This window comes from Arvicanthis niloticus, chromosome 2, assembly GCF_011762505.2.
Source record: "Arvicanthis niloticus isolate mArvNil1 chromosome 2, mArvNil1.pat.X, whole genome shotgun sequence".
In the NCBI taxonomy this organism is placed as follows: domain Eukaryota; kingdom Metazoa; phylum Chordata; class Mammalia; order Rodentia; family Muridae; genus Arvicanthis; species Arvicanthis niloticus.
Window position 1 is genome coordinate 139394286 of NC_047659.1, and position 27799 is coordinate 139422084.

A 27799-nucleotide genomic window follows, 5' to 3' on the forward strand; every position below is an offset into this window, starting at 1 on the left:
CCTTCCCAGCGGTGTACCCCAGATACTTGTTGTTTCTCCAGGCCATGTGCTTGTGCTCATGGTCCATCTCCCCTCATGACAGCTTCCTCTCCTCTTCCTCCTCCTCCTCCTCTTCCTCTTCTTCCTCTTCTTCCTCCTTCTCATTCTCCTCTCTTCTCGCTTCTCCATCCCAACCAGATAACTCAAAACCCACCTACCTCTAATCCCTCCAGTAATCGGCTGTAGCCAATTTTATTTAACCCATAATTTTCAATTAAGGAACAGGATTTGTACAACAAAAGCTGGTAAACTGAGAATTTAGTCATAGGCCTAGACCTCTGGCAAAGAATTTAGCATTTAAAAATACATAGCCACAAACCAAACCTTGACATTACAGAGCGAGTTCCTGAACAGCCAGGGCTACACAGAGAAACCATGCAAATAAACAATAAACAAAAACAAACAAACAAACAAACAAAATATAAATTAGTGTTTTGGCAGGTGTCTTCTTAATGGTTATATTCACTGAAAGGTTTTTATCTAAATGGATATTTCTGTTTTATATACAAAGATTTTTTTTTAAAAAATTGTGTGCTTGTGTCTATATATGGGTCTGTATGTGCATATGAGTACAGTGTCCCCAGAGGACAGAAAGGGGCTCTGAATCCCCTAGAGCTGTACATACAGGCAGTGGTGATCTGCCCTGTGTGGGTGCTGAAAACCTGACTTATATCCTCTACAAGAACAGTATGTGCTCTGAAGCACCAAGCCATCTCTCCAGCCCTGCTGTGGATATTTCTTATAGTCATGACTTAAGCTTAAAAAGAAAGAGATGCATTTTGTAATTAATATCTGACGGATGGTCAGCCACTTGGCAGACATTGCCTGAATTGTGTTTTATTAGATCCTACTTGAAACCAAAATGCCAGGTTAATTATGTCACCTCTGGTTCATATCTCTTCTATAGCTACCTATTGAGAGGGAGGGATGGGGAAGGAAGGGGGAAGAGAGGGGAGGGAGAGAGACAGAGAGACAGAGAGACAGAGAGACAGAGAGACAGAGAGACAGAGAGACAGAGAGACAGAGAGAGAGAGAGAGAAAGAGAGAGAGAGACAGAGACAGAGAGACAGAGAGAGACAGAGAGAGAGACAGAGAGAGAGAGAGAGAGAGAGAGAGAGAGAGACAGAGAGAGACAGAGACTGTGGGTGCATGCCTGTTGGGGATCAGAATCCTCCTCACACTGAGACATTGTCTGCCACAGAAACTGTATTTCCAGCTTATAGATAGTTCTAGATTCTTACAGTGGACTCCTCACCCTGGAAGATCTCTGGCCTCCAAGGCACGCTACCCAGCCAGCCATATTGAACTACTTACCATTCACTCTGGGAGGATTCTATACTCTGACCCTTCCTGTTCCTCTGGGAACCCTTGGCCAGGCCTTCTTCATTCTTCTCAAATGAGTTCAACAGTTCCCTCTGTGAAGGCCACCCTCCGCCTGAGTGGCCTGGAGCGGTGCTTTCTCTCAGTCCCACAACTTCACATCCGCAGACAATCTTCATGACCTTTCTCTTTTCCTTCCTGTGTCTCCCGTAGGCTTTGAAGAGCAGATGTTGTCCGGGCTGGGGCTGTAGCTCAGTTGGCAGAGGGCCTTTCATGCTGTGCATGAAGTCTCAGTTTGATCCTCAGTAGCACATAAACTAGGTGCGGTGGCACACACTTGTAATCCCTATCTATACTCAGGAAGTAGAGCCAGGAAGATCAGAAGTGTAAACTCATCCTTGGCTATGTAATGAGTTCAAAGCTAGCCCAGTACACATGAGACCCTGTCTCTGAAACATAAAATTAATGGTTTTGGTTGGGTTTCAGCCTGGGGCAACACTGCTCTTACTCTCTGTGGGCTCAGTTTTTTTTTCAATCTGTAAAATGGGAAGTAAACAAGGTATTTACTGCACAGTGCCTGGCTTCTAGTGTGGTTCCATGCTAGCTCCTGGTATCTTCATCCTCAGGCCACACACTCAGTGGGTGTTTCGTGGTGTGTTCTCTCTCAGGGGTTTTCTGAATCTCTCCTACATTGGAACTGCCTGGAGGCTACTTAGGGACACTGGTGGCTGGGTCCCACTCTGGGAACTTTCGGTCAGAGTGTCTGGATTAGAGTGTGAGGGCCCTGTGTCACTATCAAAGCTCTTGGTCAGTGGGTCAGTGAGGCAGTTGCTGGTTCAGGGCAATCCCCTGAGCTGGCCACCTGGTAGGTAGATGTCATTAGCATGATCAAACACTCACTTGAGCATATACTGACCTACTCTCAGGGCTAGTGGCTGTGGACCGTCTGCCATCAACCTAGCAGTTCAAGTGACATTTACTGAGCACCTGCTATGTCCAGGCATCGTTCTAGACCACCTGACAGTGTCTATGAAACACAGAGGTTGTGACCTGGAGAAGCCCAGCACCTAACAACGGTGCTGTGGGGGCTGAGTTTCGGCTCACACAGATCCTGTTAGCAGAAACTTCATAGGCGTGGTTGGTTTGGGCATTCCTGTGAGCTACTGCAGTCATTGTAGCTTCCTTCTCAAGGCCTCCCTCACTCGAACACTCAGATGAAACGGCTTCTAATAATCCTATAATCCCCTTGCCTAGAAGGGCACTTATCACCTGTCACTAGTTGTAGTCCAAAGTTAACCCACAGAACAAGGCAGAGCAAAGCCTTTCGGGACCAGAGCCAGGCTGTGACACAACACCCGTTATATGTAAGGATGCATTTCGTTGTCAAGTCAGACGGTCTCTGAGAACCAAAGCCAAGGCATCAGGTAAATAATTTAGTCACTAAATTATTAATAGCCACTTTTTGGCTAGTAGTGGTGGCTCATGTGAGTAGGGGGTCTGTTACTTAGGCTCTGGCTTTCCTAGGCTGGAATGGCTGCTGTTTACTGAGTGCTGACTGTGTGTTTGCCACTGCACTGTTCGCGGTGACCACTATAAACCCACCAATGCTGTCTCCTTATTACAGGAGGAAATGGAGATGTTAATTCATTCGGCCACTAATCGAGAGTGTGTGTGTGTGTCTGTGTGTGTCTGTGTGTGTCTGTGTGTGTGTGTCTGTGTGTGTGTGTCTGTGTGTGTGTGTCTGTGTGTGTCTGTGTCTGTGTGTGTCTGTGTGTGTGTGTGAGTGTGTGTGTGTGTGTGTGTGTCTGTGTGTGTGTGTGTGTGTGTCTGTGTCTGTGTGTGTGTGTAGGGGCGGGGTGCAGGTTGTGGAGCATGATAGACGCAGTCAAGGCTGATTGAATGCTTGGCATTCACACATTCTCCCTAAAGCTTCTTGTAAGGTGGGCTAGGCACAGAAATCCCACTCGGCTCATCTTTGTTTGGGGGGGGGGGCTGCGGCGATCATAGATAACAACTGGCCTGCCCCGTTTCTCTCAAGTCTTCCTGTTCTTTTCGTGAAACCTGGCAGTATTCTAGAAGTCAATCAACAGACAGACAGACTCTTGGTTCAATTTCCTGGGTAGGCAATAGTTGAAAGCCATTTGGTCCATCTGCAGAACCCAGTTCCTGGGCGCCCTCTAGTGGTCAGATTACATAAAAGGCACGTAAATGACATCGTCACTCCCAAGACATGAGCTCCTTCAAAGGCTGGGTATAGTTACCAGCTGGGGCCATTTTGTCAGGAAGCACCTATTTGTTAATGCATACAGGTCTTTGACAGTCAGCTTCTAAGAAAATGTAAGGAAGCACTTAAATTCTAGGCATGGAGGTGGGGGATGAAGGGTGGAGGGGTTGAGGGGAGCACACAGCTGTAAGTTAGATAATACGAGGAAGGCTGTGCGTGACGTCCTGTTAGGCAGCGTGACTTCTATCCTCGTTTCTGTTAAATCATGTGGTTCACTTCTGCCTGGCAAGTAAGAGGCCCCAGGGTGCAGAGGATCGAGGGGTAGCTTTATGGGTGGCCATACAGAAGCCAAAAAAAAAAAAAAAAAAAAAAAAAGTCCAACCTCTGGAGAAGCGATCCCTGGCCCAGTGTCTCTGCCTCCACTAAAGATTCAATAATCAGTGTTTGGAAGTTGCTGGCTGACATTCCCCCCCCCCCCCCCTTGTTGCTAACTAACAGGCAGTCATTTTCAGGGGCCCATGCAGCTCCACTATAGAGTAAACAGAGTCCTGACCAGGGACAAACCTGACTCTACACACTGCCAAACTGCTTACTTAAGGGCTCTGAAGAGAACAGGGACAACGGTTAAAGCTGAGCCCCGCCAGCACCCTGTCCCTAATCTCCGGGTTTGCACCGTGGGAAAGCAGGTAACTAATGGCTGCCCTTTCCCTCTCCTTCCTCACCGGCAGGCCAGGGAGGGATTTTTCTCTCCCATTTGTGTTAATTACCACGTTGCCCCTCCACCTCTGCAACGCTGGAAGTGGAACACAAGGCCTGGTTTGTGCTGGGCCAGTACTGTACCTCTGAGCTACACCTCAAGCTTGCTTTTATTGCTTCAGGCCCAAGACTAGCCTGGAGCTAGGGAACAGAAGAGACCACACCTGCATGTCCTGGATGTGGACACTTAAGCTTCTTCTGGATTTTTGAATGGAGCAGGGGGGTACTGTCTGGACTTGTTAAATCTAATGAGTAACCCCCCACACTGCCCTGGGGGGGGGGTCTGGACTGTCCCCCCTCCCAGTGTATCTGTGTGTTTCTGGACTATTGTTTGCATAGTGCTTGGGGGTAGGGGGGAGAGAGAAAGAGGAAGGGAGGGAGGGAGAGAGAAAGAGAGAGAGAGAGAGAAATATCTGTGTTCACTGAGTTACAAACAAAACCAGCACTCTCTCTGGCTTTCTCTTTCCCCACCCATTTTTGGCAGCTCTTTTGGTTTGTGGCTACTTCCGAGAGGATGAATCCAAGAGTGACCTTGGGCGGCCGGGAACAACTGCTCCTTTGAATGAATTCTTTTCCGAATATCAGGCAAACAGTTTCTGTCAGCAGGAACTGGAAGGCGTCCTTGAGTATGTGCGTGCACATGTGTGCACATAGTGTGTGTGTGTGTGTGTGTGTGTGTGTGTGTGTGTGTGTGACTTGCACGCACAATGCCGGACATTTCATCTCACTAGCTCCATTCTCAGAAAAGGCACGTCTTCTTGGCAAGGGAGAGGAGACACTTCCCTGAGCACCTACAAATAAATCAGCGAATCATTAAATGACTCACGGTGACAACCAGGCACCTTTGTCCCTTTCCTCCCACACTTCGTAACTTTGTTTCTTGGCTGCCTGTCAGGTTTGCTTCTCACTCCCCCTGCCAGAGCTCGGTTGGGCTCTGTGGGGCCAAACTTTTAGCTTCTTAGCCCTCTGAGTCCCGTGGGCTTTCTGTGTGAATTTAGGGAGTGCTTTGCTCTTTTTCCCACGACAGTAGCGTGAGGTGGGGCAGTTAGTGAATGATGCATCAGAGATAGAATTGCAACTGAAAACTCACAACTTTCACATGAAGCACAGAACTTGCTTCTTAAACTACAGCTGGGTTTAGGGTCCCTACAATAATAAATCATTGAGTTTGTGGCTTAAATTTCCTGGCCTTCACAAAAAAAAAAAAAAAAAAAAAAAAAAAAAATCCAAACCACAATTTCATTAGGAGCGCCTTCTTCAGCCTAGGAGTGGGGAGGGACCAGGAATAAAAGCCCGGGAGGGGTTTTGCAGAGCTTCTCTCAGAAAGCCCCACCCCACCTATGTTTGGCTTCCAGGAAGCAGGAGGGTGCTATTGCCTGGTGGCCCGAGTCAGTCACTCCCCATTGCCTCCCTATCTTGCCTGGAAACAACTCTCATCTGAGCCTAAGGCATCGGTACCCTGTAAGGTGAAATTGGCCAATTTCCTCTACAGCTTGCGCTGGTCCAGAGGCTGGCAAAAGGTCACAGCAGGCATTACCCCCAGGGCTTTGCAGACAAAGGAACTGACAGCTGGCTGGAGGGACTGGGTAGTGTGGCCACTTCCCCCACTCTTCCAGTTTTCCCAAGGTACTTTTAGCACCCCTCAACCCCACCTCCCCAGTCTTTCCAGCAAAACCTTCTAGCATGGTATGGCACGGGACATGCATGCTCTGAATCCAGCAAGGAACAGAGAGTGATTTCCAAATCAGGTCCTGGGGACCCAGGAAGCAAGTTTAGCTTACAGGAACCCTCTTCTGGTCTGTATTTGAAACCTGGAATCCAGTCAGTGTGCTGGCAGACCACAGACCATCCTGCCTTACTTCCTCCACATTTGGGGGCCTCACAGACATGGCTGTTCTTTGGATACATTTACCCATTTCCCAGTCTGTTCTAGGTGTGGCTCCAGTGTTCTTGTCCATGCTAGGACGAGATATTCAATGTTTATTTCTGACTGCTCTGAGATAGTTCTCATGTGTAAAGTGTGTGTGTGTGTGTGCGTGCACGTGCATGTGTATAAAACCTGCCACTGTGTGTGTGTGTGTAAATTTGCCAGTCTGGCAAGGATGAATATATTCTAAAGGGACACCTGTGATCCTCTTTGACTATCAGACTATGGAAACAACCAACCTCAAGAAGTTAAAATTCACTGAGAGTTCCCAGGAGAAGGAAAAGGCTGAAGTCCGGGGGTGGGGGGGGTGCCTGGAAGAGGTGTTTGTTTACTGGAGAAGGCCTTACAATGTATAGGAGAGACTTGGAGCTGAGACAGAGGTGGGCAGGGATCTACCCCTGGGCTGGACTGTATGGCTATACAGTCTTGTTTTCTACTTGAAGGACCTTCAAGATGGGTTGTGGGAAGTGGGAGAGACTCTTGGATCTTTCTCCCTCTTCCCAGTGTGGCCTCATCGAGTGATCTGGTTTTTAATCATTAATTTGGCTCTTTTAATTGGCTTATGAGGGACTGGTGATCAACCCTGGTTTGCTGGGGCCGAGGCTGTGACCTTAAGTTCAGTCATATGTGCACCCCAATCTATTCCTGTGTATACAAGTTTGTAGTATGTATGAGCGTTCACATACACAGAGTAGTGTGTAAAGGTATATCTGAACAATGTGGACATCTACAGCAGACACTGCTTCTCAACTGCTTGTGGAGGAAGATACAGCCCTTCCAGAGAGCCCCAGCCAGCTGCATTTGAAATTTAGAATCAAAAGCTTTCCTAAAATGTAATATTTTTTTATTAAATTGGGAAAAGAAAGGTTCAATACAGATGACTATCAGTCAATCATACACTACTTTGCAATTCCATCTTAATGGACTCACGGTCCAATTCAGTTCTCTGTACAAGAATTAAAAAAAACACCTCAAGTATTTGCATAATCTGTCAATTTTTATTAACTGGGTTAGGGGAGGATTTTTATCAGAGCACATTATGAAAACATTAGGACATTACAGACAGGCATGAGATAAGTGTCAGACGGAACAGATGAAGCAAGTCCCTCAGCCATCTGAGAAACATTAATAACGAAATATTGCAGAAACAAATCTTTGTTAGGGGTACCGGATGCAGAGGGGAAAGCGGAGGTCTTGGCGCCCCCTTGTGTTGCAAAACGAACCTGCAACTTTATTTCATTTTGCTGTTTTGCTTTTGAAGTTGGTAACTCAAGCCCTTGTCCCCGAGCCTCAGAAGGAATTGGTCCCCCAAATCACTGCAAGCCCTCTCCAGCAAATCACCTCCCCATTCACCGATAACTTTCAAGAACCCCATTTGAAAATCAATTCTTGCCCACTCTTCTTTATAGCCCATAGATTCCTTTCCAAAAGTTCGAAGATGCCCAATGTAGAGCCTGCCCTGAGTCCCTCTTTCCCCCAAGTGTGAAATGAAATAAACCAGTCTTCCCATCCCCTCTTCAGGTTTTGAGGATGCGGCAACACTGGCTACAAAGACAGATATTCTTTGTCTCATAAGCACTTTTCTTCTGCACCTGACTGGATACCTGCTATTTTTCATAACTTAACACAGATGCCTTTATCTACTTACTCCCCCACATGCCTGGCACACACCAGCTCCCCTGGGATCAACTGGTCAACCTGCTAACCCATTTTTACACTTATATGCCAGGAAAGACTGGGCCAGAGACGTACATAATACACCTCAATCTACAACAATTCAGGTTGAAGTTGTAGGAAGAATTTCATTGGCTGGCCAGAAAAAGAAAAAAAAAATATATACACAGCATGGGTCTGGGCAGGAGATGGAATGGGAGGAGAACCTGGCGGGAACTGGGTGATTTGTTTACTTGGATTTTCCAACTGGTCCGATGGATACGGGGTCCGTTTGCACTTGAGCATCCAGCATCCGCTTTGGTCCCTGGAGACAGACACAAAGCAGCCAGGATGAGACCAACAGCAGCAAGGGCTACTTACCACATACTTATTCTGAGCTAGGTCCTGTGCTACGTAAATACGCTGTGTTCATGGACAGAGGTCTACCTTCAATACTGAGTGACATTGCTTCCTGGGTTTGTGAAATCTTAGACACGTCATGATTTGCTTTTAAAATGGGAGTGCTCAAAACCACCTCCAAGGGGTGCTCCCAGATGTGCTCAAACTGTGACACATGTTGAACAGTCCTGGGGTCAGGGGTCGGGGGCCAGGAGTCGGGGTGGGGTGGGGACTTGCTATTCTAGTTCATGCTACATCTCTAGCCACTGTTTATAGCTCATTCTTTCAGAGTCTAACAAAATGGTGCCCTGACTTGTTCCCCAGTACTATCTGAAGTGACCTTACTCTTATCTGGCATCTTCCTCCTCTGTGGGTTCAGTCTGCCTGTTCCTTGGGGGCCACTTGAGTACCTGGCATGTGGAGGTTGCACCTTACCGCCGTCCCAGTGTGGCAGGCGGATACATGCAGGTGCTGTTATGACTGTACTATTGTACTTTTGTCATTTCTGTTAAGTGTGATGTAGACATAGTCAAACAGCCCTTCCTGCATACAGTTCTACGAGCTCAGACTAATACAAATGGTTGGATCAGAACCACCTAAAACAACATATGTACCTCCCTTGTCTCTGCTCATCTCCCAACTAACAAATGCACTTACAAACCCTCGTGATGTCTTATATTTCCATGTCCTACAGTTTTGATTTTTCTAGGGTCCTCTTTGTGTGTGTTTCTTTTATTTTCCAGGTAGCATCACACTGGGTAGCCTTGGCTGTCCTGGAACTCACTATTTAGCCCAGGTTGGCCCTGAACTCACAGCAATCTTCTGGAGAGTAGGATTATAAACCTGCACCACTACGCCGAGATTTTTCCAGGATTTCATATCAAGGAGCAATAGAACCCCCAGCCTCTGAACACAACTTCTTTCCTGGGTTGAAATTCAAACATGTCATATGGATCAGAGGCACTGTTACTGGTGGCTCTTTTTGCAACCTTACAAGTAGAACCTTACAACACAGGATTGTGCACAGAGCACAATAAAGGAACACACGACACAGATGAGTACTGCAATACAGTAAGTTACACGGAGCACAAAGGGTATAGTACTCTATAGAGGGCGTATGCATAACTATATGATTACTATATATAACATATAGTGTATGTTACATAACATATACATACTATCTGCCATGGTCTAGTGTAGGAAACATGACAGTATAGTTTTGATGGTGTGTGCGTGGTATGCATGTGTATACACATGGCCACATGTGAAGGCCATGTGAAGGCCACAGGTGTCTTCCCCAATTCCTCTGACAGTGACAGAGCAAGATCTCTCACTTGAGCCAAGAGCACACCGATATGATCAGTCTAACTACCATCTTGCTCTCAAGATGCCCTGTCTCTGCTTCCTTATGTGCTGGGATTACAAGACCGTAGCCACATTCTCTGGCATTTACATTGGTCTTGGGGATCCCAACTCTGATAATTTTATGAGATAGTTGGAACAAATCTGATTTTCTTGGCCACTCTGCCCAAAACTGCAACAGCAAAAGGAATTCTTCTACCCCTGTCAGTCTCAGTTGCTCGTTCAGTGAAGAAGTAATTCAACCAGGCATTTACATCCCTGACATTAAAGACATAGGAGACCATCAGCCTGAGGCTGGCTTTTTAAGTTCTTATGTCACAAAGTACAGTGTGACTGAGTGCCTAAATACACCACACCCTAACAGAAGAGTATATTTCGTGTCACAAATAGCTGGCCTTCAGCCAATCACAGTCTAGCTTTGGCCAGTCAGAAGCTGGCAATTTATCATACCATGCCCAAATAAGGTAAATGGAACATCACACCACTCTGACACCAGTCAGTGGTTACTTTGTATCTGTATCCAGCCTGTAAGCTAGTGGCTCAAAGTGACTCTAGGATCCTCTTCCGATTCAGAGCTCTGCCTGATCCACGATGGGTCCTCCCTCAAATATTCCATATTTAATCTGTTGAGTTTTTCTTTTAACACTCAAAAATCATAAGGTACACATGGGTCTGTGCTGGTTAGTTCTTGTTAAGTTGACACAGCCAGAGTCATCAGGGTAGAAGGAGCATCATTTGAGAAATTGCCTCCATAAAACTGGGCAGTAGGCAAGTCTATGGGGGTGTTTTCTTGATTGCTGATTGCTGTGGGAGGGCCCAGCCCACTGTGGGTGGTGCCATCCCCTGGGCTTGTGGTCCTAGGTTGTATAAGAAAGCAGGCTGAGCAAGCCATGGAGAGCAAGCCATTTATGCAAAATTCCTCCATGTTCCTTCAGTTCCTGCTCTCAGGTTCTTGCCCCAACTTCCCTCCATGATGAACTAAAAACTGTAAGCTGAAAACAAAACAAAAAAACCCCACAAACAAACAAACAAACAAACAAAACCCTTTTTTCCTCAGGTTGCTTTTGGTCTTGGTGTTTCTTACAGAAATAGAATGCAAACTGAAGTAGAACTGCAGCTGTTACCATGACCTCAATTTGACAACAGGGGAAACTGAGGTACGAGGGGGTTGGGTTGAGTGACTCAGCCAAGGTCACAGAGTTAGGAGGCAGCCACAGCAGGATTGCAGTCCAGCCGGGCGTAGTGGCTTGGAGCATAGGCATAGGTCTTACTCTCCTCCCCGCTGCCCCCATGCTATTTAGATCCATCCTGCCCCTAACACCTGACATCTTCATCCTTCCTGCTTCTAACCTTGAGCTCCAGAACAGCCCGTGTGTCTTGCTCTCTGTGCCTAGAACAGCGCCTGGTACCCAGTAGGTGCACAAGAATCGTAGCTCCCACCTTGGAGTCGAATACCACAGCCCTTAACCAAGACCCGAGAAAGAAGCCACGAACACCCCATCTGCTTACCAGGCCCTTCAGAAAGCCTCCGAGGGACTGTCGCCGCTTCTCAGACCTCTTCGGGGTCTTGTCCCCGGTCTGCAGCGCATTAGCTTCTACGGTGGGCTGCTGCTGCACACACGGCGCTGCTTCTCTAGCTTCCGGTTTGCCGTTCTTCTGCTTGCTGCTCTCAGCCACTGACTTCTTGTCCACCGATTTCTTGTCCTTTGAGGAGGTCTCCTTGTTTTTCTGGGCTGTTCCCACGGGCTCTGGCTCTGGGGGAGAGGGCGTCTTCTCCGTGGAGTTTGATGTCTAGAGCAATTTCAAACAAAGCCCCTGTTTAGTGTCTGAAAGATGATTCTTAAAAGCAGAGGAGTAAATGTGTTAAAACAGAGACGCTCAGATGTCGGGAATGAGTTTGTGTAAAACGTGGGGGAAAGAAAAAAGAAATCAGAAAGGCTGTGCCTAACAGGTGGCATTGATTTATCTATTTACCTTGCAATAATCCATTACTCATCTATGCTTTTCCTGCAAGAGCTCTCTCTGTTCTTTGGCAAACTACATACATAACTTGGGCTGAGAGATTTAATTCCCCAGAGCCTCAGTTACTCCATCTGTAAACTGAGGCAGTAATAACAGCTACCCCACGACACCTAGACAAATTAATCCCACTCCAGGTAAGTGGCCCCACCCTGGCCAGTGTCAACAGTGTACATGATGGGGCATGTTCAGCTCTGATCGGTTCAGGATAGCTGAAGACTGCTCTGATCGGTTCAGGATAGCTGGAGATAGCTCTGATTGGTTCAGGATAGCTGGAGATAGCTCTGATTGGTTCAGGATAGCTGAAGACAGCTCTGATTGGTTCAGGATAGCTGGAGATAACTCTGATTGGTTCAGGATAGCTGAAGCTATTGCTGATTGGTTCGTTGATTTGATATTTGAGATAATCGAGAGGCCTGGCTTCAGTTCCATCAGATTTGAAGCTATGAAAATATAAGCCTGGGCCTTTAAGACTTCGTTTCAAGAGAAAAAAACATGCTTGGACAGGAAGGCAACAAAAAGCAGAGCTGAGAATGTGCGACAGAAATCCGTTTGGACGGCTGCGCATGTGCCCTTGGGTCCAGCCGTTCCTGGAGCCCTTTCACGCCTAGGTCGATGTTGAGTGAGTGTCCCATAATTAGCACAAGTGACTTATTCTTGAGGGTGCTCATTTTGTAATTCATAATCACATATGCCTTATATTTTTATGTGAAACTGTTCTTTTATTTCATGAAATGGTAGTTTCAAAAAATATACTTATTTTTAGTTTTGAATGGATATCTTTCAGTACCAAAATGAGACATCCTAGATGGTACCTACAATGTAAAGGTTATTAAAAAAACAAAACAAAAACAAACAAAAACAGTCCTGGAAGATTCTGGAAAAACCATAGCTACAGAGAGCCAATTAAAAAAAAAAAACCCCAAAACAAAAACAAACAAACAAACAAACAAAAAACCCCAAATCTAGTAGGATGTAGAAATCTTTTTCTCATCATGTTTTTTGATCTCAAATGTCTACCAGTTCAGACCATATAAAAGCAGAAAAGGGAAAAGAACCACAGAGAAATCTTAGCTCCCTGGACCCCCTCAGACTGTGAGTGAATTGAGGCCCGAGTAAGTTCTCTGGTGTCAGATGAACACAGGTCTTAGCAACTTTGGCTTTGGTGCAAGGGAGCAGATGGAGAAATTTGAGAAACTCAGTGTCCCACACATCATCCCATGGGCTAGTGGATGCTCAGCTAGATCCCAGCTGGGAGACATCATGTTTCTACATGGCCAGTGCCAGACTCAACCTGTGGTCTTCCTGGCTTGGCTCTGCCTCCCACGTGCTGAGGTTAGAATTACGGGCCCATGCTCCGACGTGGGGCTTCTGAGACCTTGCCAATGAACTCTCGTGAGATACAATCCATATTAGCTTTAAAACAGCAGCTTTGGAAGTCACAGTAAACCTTGTAAATATAATTACTACCCCATGGGTACATTTGACCCCCTTGATACAGGTCTACAAACTCTGGTTCATGAAGTCCTGACCTGTACCCAGGCAGGAAGTCTGACTGCAGAGCTACAGTGTTGAGCAAGAATAGAAGCTAGCGTTTTGCATCAGTGAAGGCAGCACAGCCCTGAGAAAGCAGCAGAAGACAAGTGGAGTGGCTGCTCTGAGCCCAAGCACCTGGAGACTGCCGCTTCCCAGGAAGCAGATGCCCGTGGATGTAGCCAGCACCCTTCAAATTATTCTGCAGAAACATCCCTAAGCCTGTCATTTCCTAGCAGTGCTAAGACTTGAGGAGAATCTCTGAGTAGCATAGGAAGCCCAGAGCATCTGTCTCCTCTAGATGAAGAGAGCCCCTACCACAGCATCCTTTGGAATGGGTAGGACCCTGTGCTGCTGTGCAAAGCCCTGAACTTCCCCAAGTGTGGAGGATGTCAGCACTCAAAAGCTCCTTCTGGAGTCAGAGACCTGGCTTGAAGTTCTATCATGTCCTCGCTGTGTGAACAGGCATCGAAGAGTCTCTTTATGACCTCTTCTGTGTTAGGTCACCTGAGGGTCAAAGTACCACAGCTGGTTCCTGTGGAATGCCAGACACAGAGTAGAGAGCATCCTGGCCTTCCTTAGAGGCAGGTGGTTCCAGGACACGGAACTGACAGCTTGACAGGAAAGTCCCTGGCTAACAGAAGGGCTGGCCAACCTCTTCCCACAAGAAACTGTGAGGCTCTGACTGTAGTGTACAGATTAGGGAATGGGAAACAGTGAGCCAGAGCCACACACTAGGGGCGCACACTAAGGGTGCACACTAGAAGTGCACTGCTCACACTGCCTTGGCTGCAGGGACTCTCCCTCCTTTCTCAGGAAAAACTCTGTCTGGGCACAGGGTTTTTCCTTGTTATTCTGCCCAGTTTCTTGTTAGGGTTTGGGATGCTGGATACTGTGTTTCAGTCAAGTCCTGGCTCTTGGAGATCTTGTTCTGGTCCCCCCTACCCTGACCCCGACCCCCACCTTTTGGAACACTGCTTTGATACTCTCTTTCTGCCTCCTTCCAGTGCCTCAGGGAACACCATGGCCATCCACTCTTTATCCAGTACCAGGGAAGAGTGGCCACAGAGGGCTTTTCTTAAAATGTGTGGAATGACTGGCCAGCAAGACACACTCCATGACCCTGAAGCCTTCCTAGATCACTGTGAGTCAGGGCTGGGCTATACAAAGGACTGACAGTTGCCAGTGGGTTTCTGTGGGAGAACTTTGAGCAGGCCCCCGGGTGCCTCTTCCCTGCCATGCTTACATTTTCCTTTTAATGCCTTAAAATGAATTCATGTACTTGTGCATATATGTATGTATATACACATGTATATATGTATTGCTGTGTAAGGATGAATCTGTGTATGCATGATTAATGTATGTATGCATGTGTTGTTTATTTTCCTATTGCATCCCCAGTTTCTTGGGCTGGAGACATGGCTTGGATGTTAAGAGCACCTGCTGCTCTTGCAGAGGACCTGAGTTCAGCTCTCTAGACCCACAGCAAGCACAGCCACCTGTAACTCCAGCTCCATGGACTCCGACACCCTCTTCTGACCTCCCCAAGCTCCTGTGTTCACATGATCATACATGAATACAAACATGAAGACAAATACACAATGAAGAGACACATAATTCAAAATAAAATAAATCTAAAAGATAATCTGATTATTATTCTGATTTTTCCTTTCCTTTCCTTTTTCCTTTTCTTTTCTTTTCTTTTCTTTTTTTTCTGAGACAGGGTTTCTATGTAGCTCTGGCTGTCCTGAGATTTGCTCTGTAGACCAGGCTGGCCTTGAACTCACAGAGCTCCTCCTGCCTCTGACTCCTGAGTGCTGAGATTAAAGGCGTGGGTCACCACTGCCCAGTTGTTCTAATTTAGGCAGGTGCTCTACCACTGAGCCACGTCCACACTTCACACCACTGGATGCTTAGAGCATGGGGTTGATTGCTAAGTCATCCAGGGTGCCTTTGAACTCACTCTCTCCCTCAGCCTGGTCCTGAACTTCCAAACCCTCTTGCTCCAGCTCCTTAAGTCTGTGTCACCAAGCCTGGCTTAATCTGATTATTCACTTGAGAGCAAGCATGGCTTTGTTATTAAATACTGAAGCCTTGACTGTTCTACTTCAAGTCTGACTCTTTATCAAAATTCACACCAGAAATATTCACATGTGAATCGGCTAAGCAGGAAGTGGGGGACATGGCTACTGGCGTGTCTCATTTTATTTGGACTCTGGAAGCCACCTGAGGCTAGGAGCGCTCAGGCTTCTGCAAACACTCATGAGAGGGCAAACCTCAGAGGACAGGGCCTACTTCCCTTCCCCCCCAAAAAAAAACAAAACAAAGCTCCTGTCATCTCTTGATGAGGATACATCACTTCTCAAGGCAAGGTCTGAAGCCCTGGAAGATGGAGTTCTCAGACTTTGGAGCCTCCAGATAAACGGGGAGGTTTCCCGCTCACTCAGTGCCACGAACCTCACTGCAGTTTTAGAGCCACTAAAGTTATTGGTATGGCTGTCCCTCTGCAGGGTCCAGATGAACTAGACAGTCAACTGGATTTGTCCTTTAAACAAGTGTGTGTGTGTGTGTGCTCATGTGTGTTCACGCATGCACATGCACACACCTCCATGCGTGTGTGGTATGTATGTGTGTGCAGTGTGTGTAGTGTATCTCTGTGTGTTGTATATGTGTGCATGTGTGTGCATTATGTATAGTGTGTGTATGTGTGTGTGCATGTGTGTACATTATGTATAGTGTGTATGTGTGTGGCGTATGTGTGTGCATGTGTGTGTATAGTCATGCACTCACGTGTGTGTGTGTGCACGTCAGAGGACACCTCTCCGAGTCAGCTCTCCCCTTCTACCTTGTTGAGGCCGGTCTCTGTTGCTTTTGGGGTCTTTGCTTGTTTTTTGTTTCTGTGCTGCGTACTCCAGGCTAGCTGGCGCATGAACTTCCAGATAATTATGTCTTTGCCTCTCATTTTTCCACAGGAGACCTGGGATTACAGATGTGTATACCCAGCTTTTTGTATGGTCTGGGATTTGAACTCAGGTTGGCAGGCTGTCATGACCAGAATTTACCCACCGAGGGGTCTCACTGGCCCGTGTTTTCCTTTTTGTATAAAGTAAGTTTACTGTGTTTCCAAGGTGAACCTTTGAGAGTTTGGGCCCTAAAGTGCCCAGTAGTGTATGTAGATTTTGGGAGTCCAATATAGGTATAAAAAGAAAATAAATGGAAAACATCATGTTTTCTAATATTATATTAATGATATATGAAAACAGATGAAGTTTTCTAATTATTAATAGAAGTAGAAGGCTAGGCTGTATTCTGAATTACGCTGTAGATTCATGAGATATGAACAATACAATAGCGTGGTGATTCCCTACCAACGTCTTAATAATAATGACAAGAGGCACCTGCAGTTGTCTTAATCACGCAACTCCAATTCATCCCTTGAAAACAAATCCGCTTTGTGGATATGTTTGGAATAAAGTAATAATTCACGTTAAATAGGGTCATACAGATGGAGCTGATTCCAAAGGCTTAGCGTCATTATAGGGAGAGACACCAGGGGGCACTCTTCTACCCTCGTTCCTCCTCTTTCCTCCCGTTTCCCCAGCAAGGTGGAAGGCAGCCATTAGCATGCAAGGAAGAGAGCCTTCAGTGGAGACTAAACAAACCATGCCAATACTTTGATTTTAGCCTCTCCAGCCAACAGAAATTCAAGGCAGACATTCCTGTGGTCTGAGTCACTCACTGTATGGCGTTTCGCATACAGCCTACACTGACATGAAATTACTTATTGAGCCTCCATGCCAGGAATGTTCTTAGTGCCTTCCCAGTACTGACTCATCTAGGCAGGATGCTCTTTCAAGTCTTCGTCCCCTACATCCTCCTAGGTGAGGAAACTGAGGCACTGGGAGATTGGTAATCTTTCAAAACAACTATAGCAAAAGATTCACAAAAACAAACAAAAGAACTGTTTAAGCCAGGATCAGGCCCTTTGAGTCTAAAAATACAGCGTTTTAAGCACTTCTTTGTATTATTAAAATTAATAGAAGAGCTATGATATTTTTATAGAAGTATCCATTTAAATTAAAAGGAGTGCTGGATTATAAAATAGGGGGTTAGTAGATGATGTTGAACAGCTAATTTCCCCCGCTCTGCCTCTCAAGCGCTGGGACCGCAGCGGTGTTCTACCATGCCTGGTTCTATGCAGTGCTGGGATGGAGCCCAGGGCTATGCACGTGTGAGGCAAACTCTGTACTAAGAGAGCTGCAGGCCACCACCCAGCCCAATGGTCCCATTTTTAACGGAAGGAACCTGCACAGATGCCAAGTGTTCTTCTGTCCATTGTCAATAGTGAAGAAAGCAAGGAAGCAAGCATTGTTGATCTAATAATCCTTCTCTGTGCCAGGCACCACAGAAGGTGAGAGGAAACCAGAAAAACCTGCTTGCTCCACAGTGCTCCAGACAGGGGCGAGAAGGACCAGAAGAGACAGAAGAATCATTACAGTATCACGAAGTGAGCAAACCCTATGACAGGGGTGATGGAAGGGCACAGGAGCTCTTTGAAGAGGTGACATTTTTGCTAAAACTCAAAGGCTGGGAAGAAACCTTCCCATATGGAGAGAGAAGAGCTGAGGACTCGCCCACACCATGTCCACAGAGCCCAGCGCTGCTGGGTATACAGTGGGTGCTTAATGTTTCACTGAGAACTGCATTGAGAACATCGAGGACCCGAGGCTGAACCCGCCAGCAGCCTGAGTTCACAGTCACTTACTTGGCAGCTGGAGTCTTTCCCGTTACTTTCTTCCGAGCGGGTGATCCCTTCGCTCCCTCTCACTGACTACAACAACAAACAGACAGTATCCTTTCAGTTACCACAGCACAGTGACGGGTGCACAGGTGCGTGCACTTCTTGCAAAACCGACGACGACGGCGACCCCCTCCTTTATCCTTCATATATAGGATCAAGACAGAAGAGCAGCTGGAAAGGGGTCACTCAGAGAGCTGTGGCTGTTTGTGTCATCAGAGTCTGATGAATTCAAGTGTTAGCTTCCCAAAGGAACAGCAAACAAGCAAACAAAAACAAATAAATGAAATCAAATTATATATGGGGTAAATTGACGTTTGTTCCTGACTCCTGAGGAAAACACTCGTAATCCCAGCATTTAGGGGCTGAGGCAACAGGACTATGAGATAGCCTAGGCTAAACGAGATCCTTTTTCAGAAGGAGAAAGAAGAAAGTAATGTTGGAAGGAGGAGGTGGTTAGAGAGATATGAATGAATGAATGAATGAATGAATGAATGAATGAACGAATGAGGCATTGGTGCCACTTGCCTGCTAACTCTTGCTACTTTCAGCTAGTGGAGAAGTTAGTGAGCACCCATCCTCCATCCTTTAGCGCCCCCTAGAGCCAGTGGCTTCCTCAACAGGGGGGCATCTAGTAGAATCTGCAGCTTCAATTCCTTCAAGCAGGTGAGCTGAGCTACTGGTTCCAAAGGCGTGGCCACAGGCCCAGAGGCACCAGACTCACCTGGGGACTTGATAGAGGGATGCAAGTTCTTCACACCTGCTTAGATCCAGACCCACAGCCACCCGTGTTTAACAAGGCCCTCTAGGGGTTCTGAGCAGTGCTCTAACTGGCCATAGTCAGACTCAGACTCACCCTTGGCCCTGTGACTTTAACTGTGTGTGTGGGGCGATCAAACTCCCACGTGACGTGAGGATGAGCGCTCATTGGTTAGCATCATCTCCTCCCAGCTGCTCAGGAAGCAGGGATTCCCGACTGCACCTTTGTCAACTGGGATGTTCTCTTAGCAAATAGCATACACCCACAGCACACGGCTTAGAACACTCAATTCTGAGAACATGAGAGGCGGTAAAACACCTTCCCTGCAGGCAAGCAGTTGTTGAGGACAGAGTTCAGACCCCAGGAAACTGGGTGAGCATGGCGGTCATTTGTGATCCCAGTGCACGGGAGGGAGGTAGAGACAGGATTGCTGGAGATCAGGGTACATAGCCTAGTCATATCTGAGAGCTCCTAGTTCAACCAAGAGAACGCCTTAACGTGTAAGAAAGACTCTCAACACCAGCCTCGGGCCCACGTGCACATGTGCATGCCCACACCCTCACGTGTACACCCATGTACAGACAAACATGTATATAAGCACACATACCAAACATGCATGACAAAGAAAACCTTACGGGTGCTCAAATGCATTCTGAGGGTTTAGTGTTACGTGCTGTGCTTCAGTTGTCTGAGAGATGACAAATTGTCAGAGAGGGAAGTTCAGGGCTGACTCTGAGTGGCCTCTGACTGAGTGCAGGCACTGTGCAGAAAGAGAAAGATGTGTCCGAATGATTCACCACATCGGAATCTTCACAGAGGCGAGCTTCATTTTACTAGCAAACAAAATGAAAGCTCAGAGGCTCTAGGCGGGGCCGTGGAACTAGCGGGTTGGAGACCCACACTGTGACCATGGACGGTGACTCCAGGCTCCTTACTCTAAGCCACCTCTGCATTCTACCGCCCCAAGGAGGGGCAGGCACCACCCAGTCAACTAGCGATGACTGAACATTGACTTGAAATTAGATTATTTGAATTAGATAAGTTGAATAAAGTAAACTAATCCGGGTTTGGAGAAGCCAGGCTGACGAGCCTCACGTACAGATGTCCGTGGGAGCTGTCCACTCACGGGTGGGCACTGCTTTTCTTCAGTATGACTTGGTGTTGCTCTCCAGACAACAGAAGCACAGACTAGGACCATCAACAGTTTGGACAGAGTGAGGGGATCTCGACATCTTTCGCTATCCCTAAAGCCACATCCCTAGGGCACCCCAAGAACAAGGTACAGTCTTGGTGTGTCCTGACGGTTAGTAATATAGAATGGGATGCTGCCAAGGTCTGTGAACTTGCTTTTTTTTTTTTTTTTTTTCTTTTTTTTCCCTTTTGGGACAGGATCTGTTGCATTGCCCAGGCAGGCCTTGAACTTGCCATCTCTCTGCCTCAGCCTGTACCACTGTGGTGGTTTGAATAAGAACGGCTTCTATAGGCTCAGATAGTTGAATGCTTAGTTCCTAGGGAGTGAACTGTTTGAGAAAGGCGGGAAGGATTAGGAGGTGTGTCCTTCTTGGAGGAAGTATGTCACTGGGGATGGGCTTTGAGGTTTCAAAAGCACAAGCCAGGCCCAGTCAGTTAGTCAGTCTGTCTGTCTGTCTGTCTGTCTATCTGTCTGTCTCTCCCTTCTTGGGGCCTGTGGATATGAATCAGAATCTCAGCTACCTCTCCAGAACCATGCCTGCCAGTGTACCACCACGCCCCCCATCATAATGATCACAGACTAATCTTCTAACACACTGTAAGCCAGCCCTGTCAAGTGCTTCCCTTTGTGAGTTGCCTTGGTCATGGTGTCTCTTCATAGCAATGGAACCCTGACTATGACAGCCACCGTTCCTGGCTTCCACGCACTTTCCTTAGAGTGGGAGTCACCAGGGTTTCCGAATAAAGATCAGAGTGTCCTCTACATGGGACTGAGATCCTCGGGCATGGAGAGCGGCTCTTCTTCCCTCTGGGTCTCCTGTGCTCTTCGAAGAGGCTTGATCTTGTTTGAGAATGCCAAGAAGAGGGAATGGACTCCCTTGGTTATTGCTGTCACCTGCTACTGTGTGATACTTTAGGATGTCACTTGGCCCCTACCCCCGGGCTCAGACTATGTAGAAAGAACCCCCTTGTACTCACCCACAACTCCAGCAAGGCCTTCAGAATACGGCTTCTGTCCACATCAGTTAGGCCCTGGAGACCATGTATGTCTGTCTATGCAGGTAAGTGGGAGGTGTTCCTGTGTGACAGTGTTCATGTGTACGTGGAGGCCACAGGTCCACACAGAGTGACATTCCCCACGATGCATTCACCTCTCAAGCAGAGTCACTGAATCTGGAACTCACCAATTTAGTTAGGCTGGCTGACCAGTGAACCCCAGAGATCTGCATGCTTCTGTTTCTTCAGTGCTGGGATTATAAGCACATGCCGCCTGGCCTTTTAAATATGGGCTCCGGGGGTGGAACTTAGGTCCCCATACTTGGAAATCAAACAGTTTACCAAAATGAGCCACTTATTCTCCACCCCCCCCCTGGAAATTGTTCAGATGCAAAATGCAAATGTGCTTGGTGACTTTTATGCGGATGTCTCCAGAGGCTCTGGCATTTGAACACTTGGTCCCCAGTTGATAACACTGTTTGGGGAAGCTTGGGTGGCATGGCCTTGTTGGAGGAAGTCTGTCACCAGAGGCGGGCTTTGAGAGTTAAAGGCTCTTCACCTTTGCTGTTTCTTTGCTTTCTCCTTTGAGTTCAAGGGGAGAGCTCGCGGCTTCCGGTGCCAACCCCATGCCTCTGCGTTGCCACCATGCATTCTCATCTCTCTGGAAGTATAAACCCGAATAGACTTTCTTTTATAAGTTGCTTTGGTCAGGGTGTTTTATCACAGCAGTAGACAAGCAACCAACACAGCATGCATGATCGGAATAGCTTCTTAAGCCAAAGCAACAGTGGACGCCAGGGACTGGTCCTCCCACAGCTTCTTGACGGTAATGTTCTTTTGTATCCTGAGAGCCACCATCGAATCCAACTCTTCCTTATTTCAAGCTGGTGTCCCACAGACCCTTCTCCAGTTTAGGATTTGGGTCCTCTTCCTTTCCCTCCGTCTCTTTGATAGTCTTAGAGGAGGGTTGGGCGGGATTGGAAACCATGCCCTGGAGTTCTGGAGAGCAGAACTTTCTTCCAAAGTCTGCAGAACCCTGTTTCAGTGACAACTCAGAGAGCAGAACTTTCTTCCAAAGTCTGCAGAACCCTGTTTCAGATAATCCAGGTTGGACTTTACCACCCAAATAACCCTAACCACCAAGGCTTATTTTTACTAGCTGTCAAAAACAGTGGTTACTGTTTAAGGATACTAAAATTCTTTCAGAGATGGCTTAGTGCCACGTAGAAAAGCTTAGAGGCTCAGAAGCAGTTTCTGAGACTTTCCTACTGTCTGCTGAGTAACTTGTTTCATGTGTGGTTTTATTCATGAGACTCAAAGGTGAACATTTCAAAGGTGTAGTTTAGACTTGGCTGTGGTGTCTTGAGCCTTGCATGTTAATTAATGATCCTGGTTTTTATTGCTTGCATGGTGCTGTGCATTTTGATGACTTGATATTCTGAGGAGTATTGGAGCTGCTTCCAACACGGGTCGTTCAGAGGGTCAGCATTTGAGTGGAAACATTTGGTGATTGGTTCCTGTATCATTTGGAAAGAAATGCAAATGGATTTTGACCCTTCAGCCAAAGCTGACAGTTAAAGGATGTGGTGGTGCAAGCCTTTGAATCCAGGGCTGGGGAGACAGGGACATGGTGGATGTGTTAGTCAGGATTCTCCAGAGTCACAGAACTTACAGAGTGAACATCTCTCTCTCTCTCTCTCTCTCTCTCTCTCTCTATATATATATATATATATATATATATATATATATATATATATATATATATATGATCTCCAGCTAATCCTACAATGTCTGCCTGTGAATGGAAAGTCCTGGAATCCAGTAGTTGCTCGGTCCACAAGGCTGGATGTCTCAGCGGGTCTTCAGGTCTTCAGTATGTGCTGGAATCCCAGAGAAGGAGGTTCTGATGCCAGTGAAGGAGTGACCTTGCTAGCAAGATGAGGAGAAACAGCCAAGAGCAAACGTTTCCTTCTTCCATGTCCTTCTATAGGCTTCCAGCAGAAGGTGTGGTTCTGATTAAAGGTGTGAGTCTTCTCACCTCAAGATCGGGATCAAAGCCATGTACCTTCCTTCCTTCCTTCCTTCCTTCCTTCCTTCCTTCCTTCCTTCCTTCCTCAAAGGTCTGGACCGGGAGTGGATTCACCCAAGCAAAAATAAGCTCTCACAGCAGTGTTCTTTGTTTCTAGTTTGTAGTTCATTTCGGATGTAGTCAAGTTGACAACCAAGAATAGCCAACACAGTGGATCTCTGTGAGTTCAAGGCTAGCCTGATCTACATAGTGAGTTCCAGGTCTACATGGAGATATCCTGTCTCAAAAAAAAGTAGGGTGATCTATTTATCATCTATCTATCTATCTATCTATCTATCTATCTATCTATCTATCTATCTATCTATAGACAGAGTCTCATATAGCCCAGGCTGGCCTCACACTTAATCCAAGGATGACATTATACTTGTGATCCTTCCTGCCTCCGTGTCCTGAATGCTAGGATTACAGATGTAGGTCACCACTCTCCATTTGTAGGTGAAATTTTCATCCTGCAAGAGTATTAGCAACAAAGTTTTCTAAGTCAACCTCATTAACTCAGGTCCAAGGAAACGAATCTAGGAGAAATTTCCAGGTCCACAGAGGTTATGTATCTCAGTTTTCTATTTCACAGAGAGGTTCATTTGAAATAGAATTGGGTTAGTGATATAAATGATCTATCTGAAGCAACTTCCATTGTAAGAACAAATCCATTCAAGAATGCTATTCCCAAGCTTAACATAGGCTTTCCTCTTTTGCCTGTGATTTTAAAACCAGTAGCCCAGGTATAAAGACAGTGCTGTTACAGAAAACACTGATAAGAGAAGCTGAAGAATGGAGCCAGCACCACAGCACCTGCACAAACCCCTAGAATCCAGCAGCCTCGCAGGAGGCAGTGTGGTACCTGAGTCAAAGGGCAGCTTTAGAAACAACAAAGATGGAATAATAGGAAATAGCACTTCAAACTCTTGAGTTTGCTCTGGGATTTGGGCAAATTGCTCAGACCCTCTCTAGACTCTGAGTCCTGAAGCTCATTTGGGAGAAGAGTGTTTCTTACAGCTGGGCCCAGTGTGGCTTCAAAAACCATTTACTAGGAACCAATCTGAGCGTTAAGTGCTCCTAACCACCAAGCCATCTCCTCGTCACCCCCTTATTAAGATTTTAATACCTGAAGGGAATTTTGAGATCCAGAATTTTGGCCCAAAGTCTTCTGTATTTTGTTATATAATTCCCATATTCAAACCACCTTCCTTTCCCCTGCAGATACTAATTTTTGAAGTTTTATTGGCCTATTAGATTGAATGTGCTTAACAGAAAAGCAGCTGCCTTGGCTGTCTCCTCATTTGGGCCTTTAGCTGGCCCACTACTAAACTGCATAGTCTTTCCCTCAGTTTGAGGATGTCACACTAATCAAGATTTTCTTATAAAAACCAGTGGTCCAGAGAAAGACCTGCAGGAGGTTCAGATGGAACAAAGCAGGTAAAGCTGGTGTGGAGAGAGCGCAGGCTTGCCAGAAGCAGGCTGTCTTTATGCTGGGAGATTATAAATCAGAAATCTATGTATTTTATCGCCATGTCTGGTTTGGAATCTGCCAACCTGGTTGTTACGTACATGAGCCCAGCCCTCTGCCTACTCGCCCCATAAAAATGTTCTAGCATTTCAAAGGCTTTCTTGACATGCAGCTGACTACTGTGTATAACAACCCGTTTCTCTTCACTGTGGGGTTGATCTCAGAGAAATTCCTTGCAATTATTTTGGGTTCCTGTGGGAGCCTGTGGGACTTTGGTGGTTTAGTCCAAGCATCTGTGTAGAATGCAACATTAGGATTTATATTACTCTATTTTCTTTTACCCCAAATGTAGTTACACTAAAAATGGAGACCTTCCACTTTGTAAGAGGTTGATTTATGGAAAGAAAATGATTTCTTTAGAAGTGAACTAGGCAGGGCTGGAGGGATGGCTCAGTGGTTAAGAGCACTGACTGCTCTTCCAGAAGTTCTGAGTTCAAGTCCCAGCAACCACACTGTGGCTGACAACCATCTGTAATGGGATCTGATGCCCTCATCTGGTGTGTCTGAAGACAGAGTGTACTCATATACATAAAATAAATAAATAATTATTTACAAAGAAAAGAAATGAACCAGGCAAGTGGGGCACAGAGGTTCATATATGTAATCCCAGCACTTGGCAGGGTGAGACAGGAGGATTGCTAGGAGCTTCAGGCCAGCTTGGGCCACACAGTGAGTTTCAATCGTTAGTGAAAGCCTGTCCTAAAGGTAAAAAACAATCAAACAAAACAAAAACAATCAAACAAAAACAAACAAATAAAACAAACAAAAAACCAAAAACAAAATAAAACAAACAAACAAAACCAATCAAACAAAACAAAAACAAACAAAACCAAAAACAATTAAACAAAACAAAAACAAACAAAAGCAAAAGCAAACAAAACAAAACCAACCAAACAAAAACAATCAAACAAACCAAAAGAATCAAACAAATAAAAACAAACAAAAACAATCAAACAAACCAAAAGAATCAAACAAATAAAAACAAACAAAAACAATCAAACAGAACAAAAACCAATGACAAAAAATAAGATAGGGGAAAAAAAAAAAAAGCAGAGCTACGGGTGGAGCAGCTGCATTGTCTGAAGAAAAAAAAAAGTATTCAACAAAGAAGACTTTGCCGCTGATCAGCTGATCATGGAGATGCCTCATCAGAGAGACAGAGAGGAGAGACAGAGGTTAGACAGTCAACCCTCCGGCTAGTGAAGTTGGATACAAACCAGGGATTTTGCTATCGGGTTCTCTATTAGTCAGGCAAATTATTTTAAATAAAATAATAAATTTCTAATTATGTTAAAATAAGTTTGAAGCATTCGGCTATTTGGCCTTAACAAGTTGCCTTAACCCTTAGTGGTAGATTACATGTATGTCCATTTTCCCCTGCCTCAATGTCCTGTATAAATCTAAAGATTTTAAATCAACCTTGAGGCCTTGAGTACAATTTAAAAAAGAAACAAAAACCAAACATTTCCTTAAAGTAATCTCTGGACCTGCCTTCCTGGGATCTCCCCAATGGGGACAGTAATATACATACATAAAAATGGGTACTAAGGCTGGGGCATGGCTCATTCGGTAACAGCACCTGCCACCAAGTCTGACATCTTGAGTCTGATTCCTAGGACCCATACGGCAGAGGGCGAGAACTGACTCCTAGACAGGAGTCGCCCCTGACCTCTACACGCATGCATCATCCCAGACACAAAATAAATACAAAAGTAAACAACTTTTTTTAAGTGCATGCACATCCTTCATGCAGGCAAGGTTTCATGTGAGGTACAGAAGCCTGAGTGTGAGCCAGATTAATAATGAAGATTTTTTTCTTTCCCCTTCACTGGGTTTTGCTCCCCAAGGGAATGACTGTTAACTGGTCTCTCTCTCTCTCTCTCTCTCTCTCTCTCTCTCTCTCTCTCTCTCTCTCTCTCTCTCTCTCTCTCCTCAAAAACCATCATCAACAGAGCAATGGCTACTCTGAGAGATAAATCCATTCACTGTAAGTCAAGGAAGCTCTTGAACCAGTGAGGTAGCACTGGCTCAGGGGTGTGAACTCCATGCCCTCAGGGACAGGATGAAACCTGGGGTGACATTGGGGACGGTGTTAAAGCTAAAAAAACCTTGCCTCGAGTATCGGATGTCATCACAATGCTGGCGGCATGCTCTACCGAAAACGAAACAGGAAGACAACCATTAGGATTGTCGCGAGTTTTGTGGGGGTGGGGGGGGGGGGGGTGGGGTGGGGTGGGGTGGGGTGGACCTACGATCACTGAAGCTTTGGACGGGGTCGGAACAAAAAGAACAGTTCAGGTTTTCTGGTGACAAGAACAAGGAGCATGCTGGTCTCTAAGGGTCACGGGGGAGGGTCCTGCCCACCCATCCTTGGAGGGCCAGTTCCAAAGGCAGTTCTCACTGTGAGAAAAGTGTCCAACTGCTTAGAGGGGTAAAGTTGCACAGTAAAGAATCTTCCCCAGCTCAAGGCTTTGCTGGAGAAAGACTCTGAGTTTCGTTTTGTGCTGGGTTTGAAGTTTCTTGTCTTTCTATCCCTTTTCTGTGATGCTAGCCACACTGGCCATGTGGAAGATGTGTTAATTCTGTTTGCTGATTCTCCAGTGTTTCCTTATTTTATCTAGAAACAAGAAATCTGACCACCTTTTCTGTTGTGATGAAGAATTTGGGAGTCCCATTAAGATCAGTCACTGGAAATAGGCCAAATGTGTTTACTGGTGTCGTGTAATAACAAGTGCAAACGTCTCAGTTCTTAAAATTAATTAATTAATTAATTAATCAGTATATGTGTGTGTGTGTGTGTGTGTGTGTGTGTTGGGAGCAGGCTCTCAGGTATGATGGCACCTATGTCAAAGCCACAGAACAACATTTGGGGGTCAGTTCTTGCCATCTACTGCGTTGTCTCTGCTGCTGCTGGGGCCTCCAGGCCAGCTGGCCTGTGAATTCTTATCAAATTCTGTCTCCACTTCCCGACGCCCAATTGGAGGGCTGGGATGACAGACGCTTGCCACTGAAGCAGTATTTCTAACAAGTTCTGGGCTGGAACCCAGTTCATCAGGCTTGTGTAGGTTTGCGGGTCGCGCATGCGCTTATGTGCTTGGGTGCCGCAGCGCACGCATGGAGGGAGGTCAGAGGGCAATGCCAATGCCTTGTCTCTCTGTCTGCGGTGTGAGTTTGGGAGAGCAAACTCAGGCTGTCAAGTCTTAATAGTCTGTGCCTTTGCCTGCTG

General features: G+C 46.2%; 1 protein-coding gene across 10 annotated transcripts in view; it reads right to left on the minus strand.

Annotated features, from left to right (window-relative positions):
- Positions 1-4056: 4056 nt before the first annotated feature.
- Positions 4057-27799, minus strand: part of Bcas1 (brain enriched myelin associated protein 1) — an 85288-nt gene continuing 61545 nt past the window's right edge. For 4 of the 10 annotated variants that reach the window (XM_076930313.1, XM_076930312.1, XM_076930310.1 and 1 more), the window contains 2 exons: positions 11190-11471; positions 7245-8244 (listed from right to left, as the gene is read on the minus strand). In XM_076930313.1, the coding sequence (XP_076786428.1) occupies positions 8170-8244; positions 11190-11471 (357 nt within the window). In that variant the 3' untranslated portion in view covers positions 7245-8169. Of the gene's footprint in view, positions 5131-7244; positions 8245-11189; positions 11472-17997; positions 18064-27799 lie in introns of those variants that run through there. The other 6 variants (XM_076930309.1, XM_076930305.1, XM_076930307.1 and 3 more) reach the window with 4 other exon arrangements.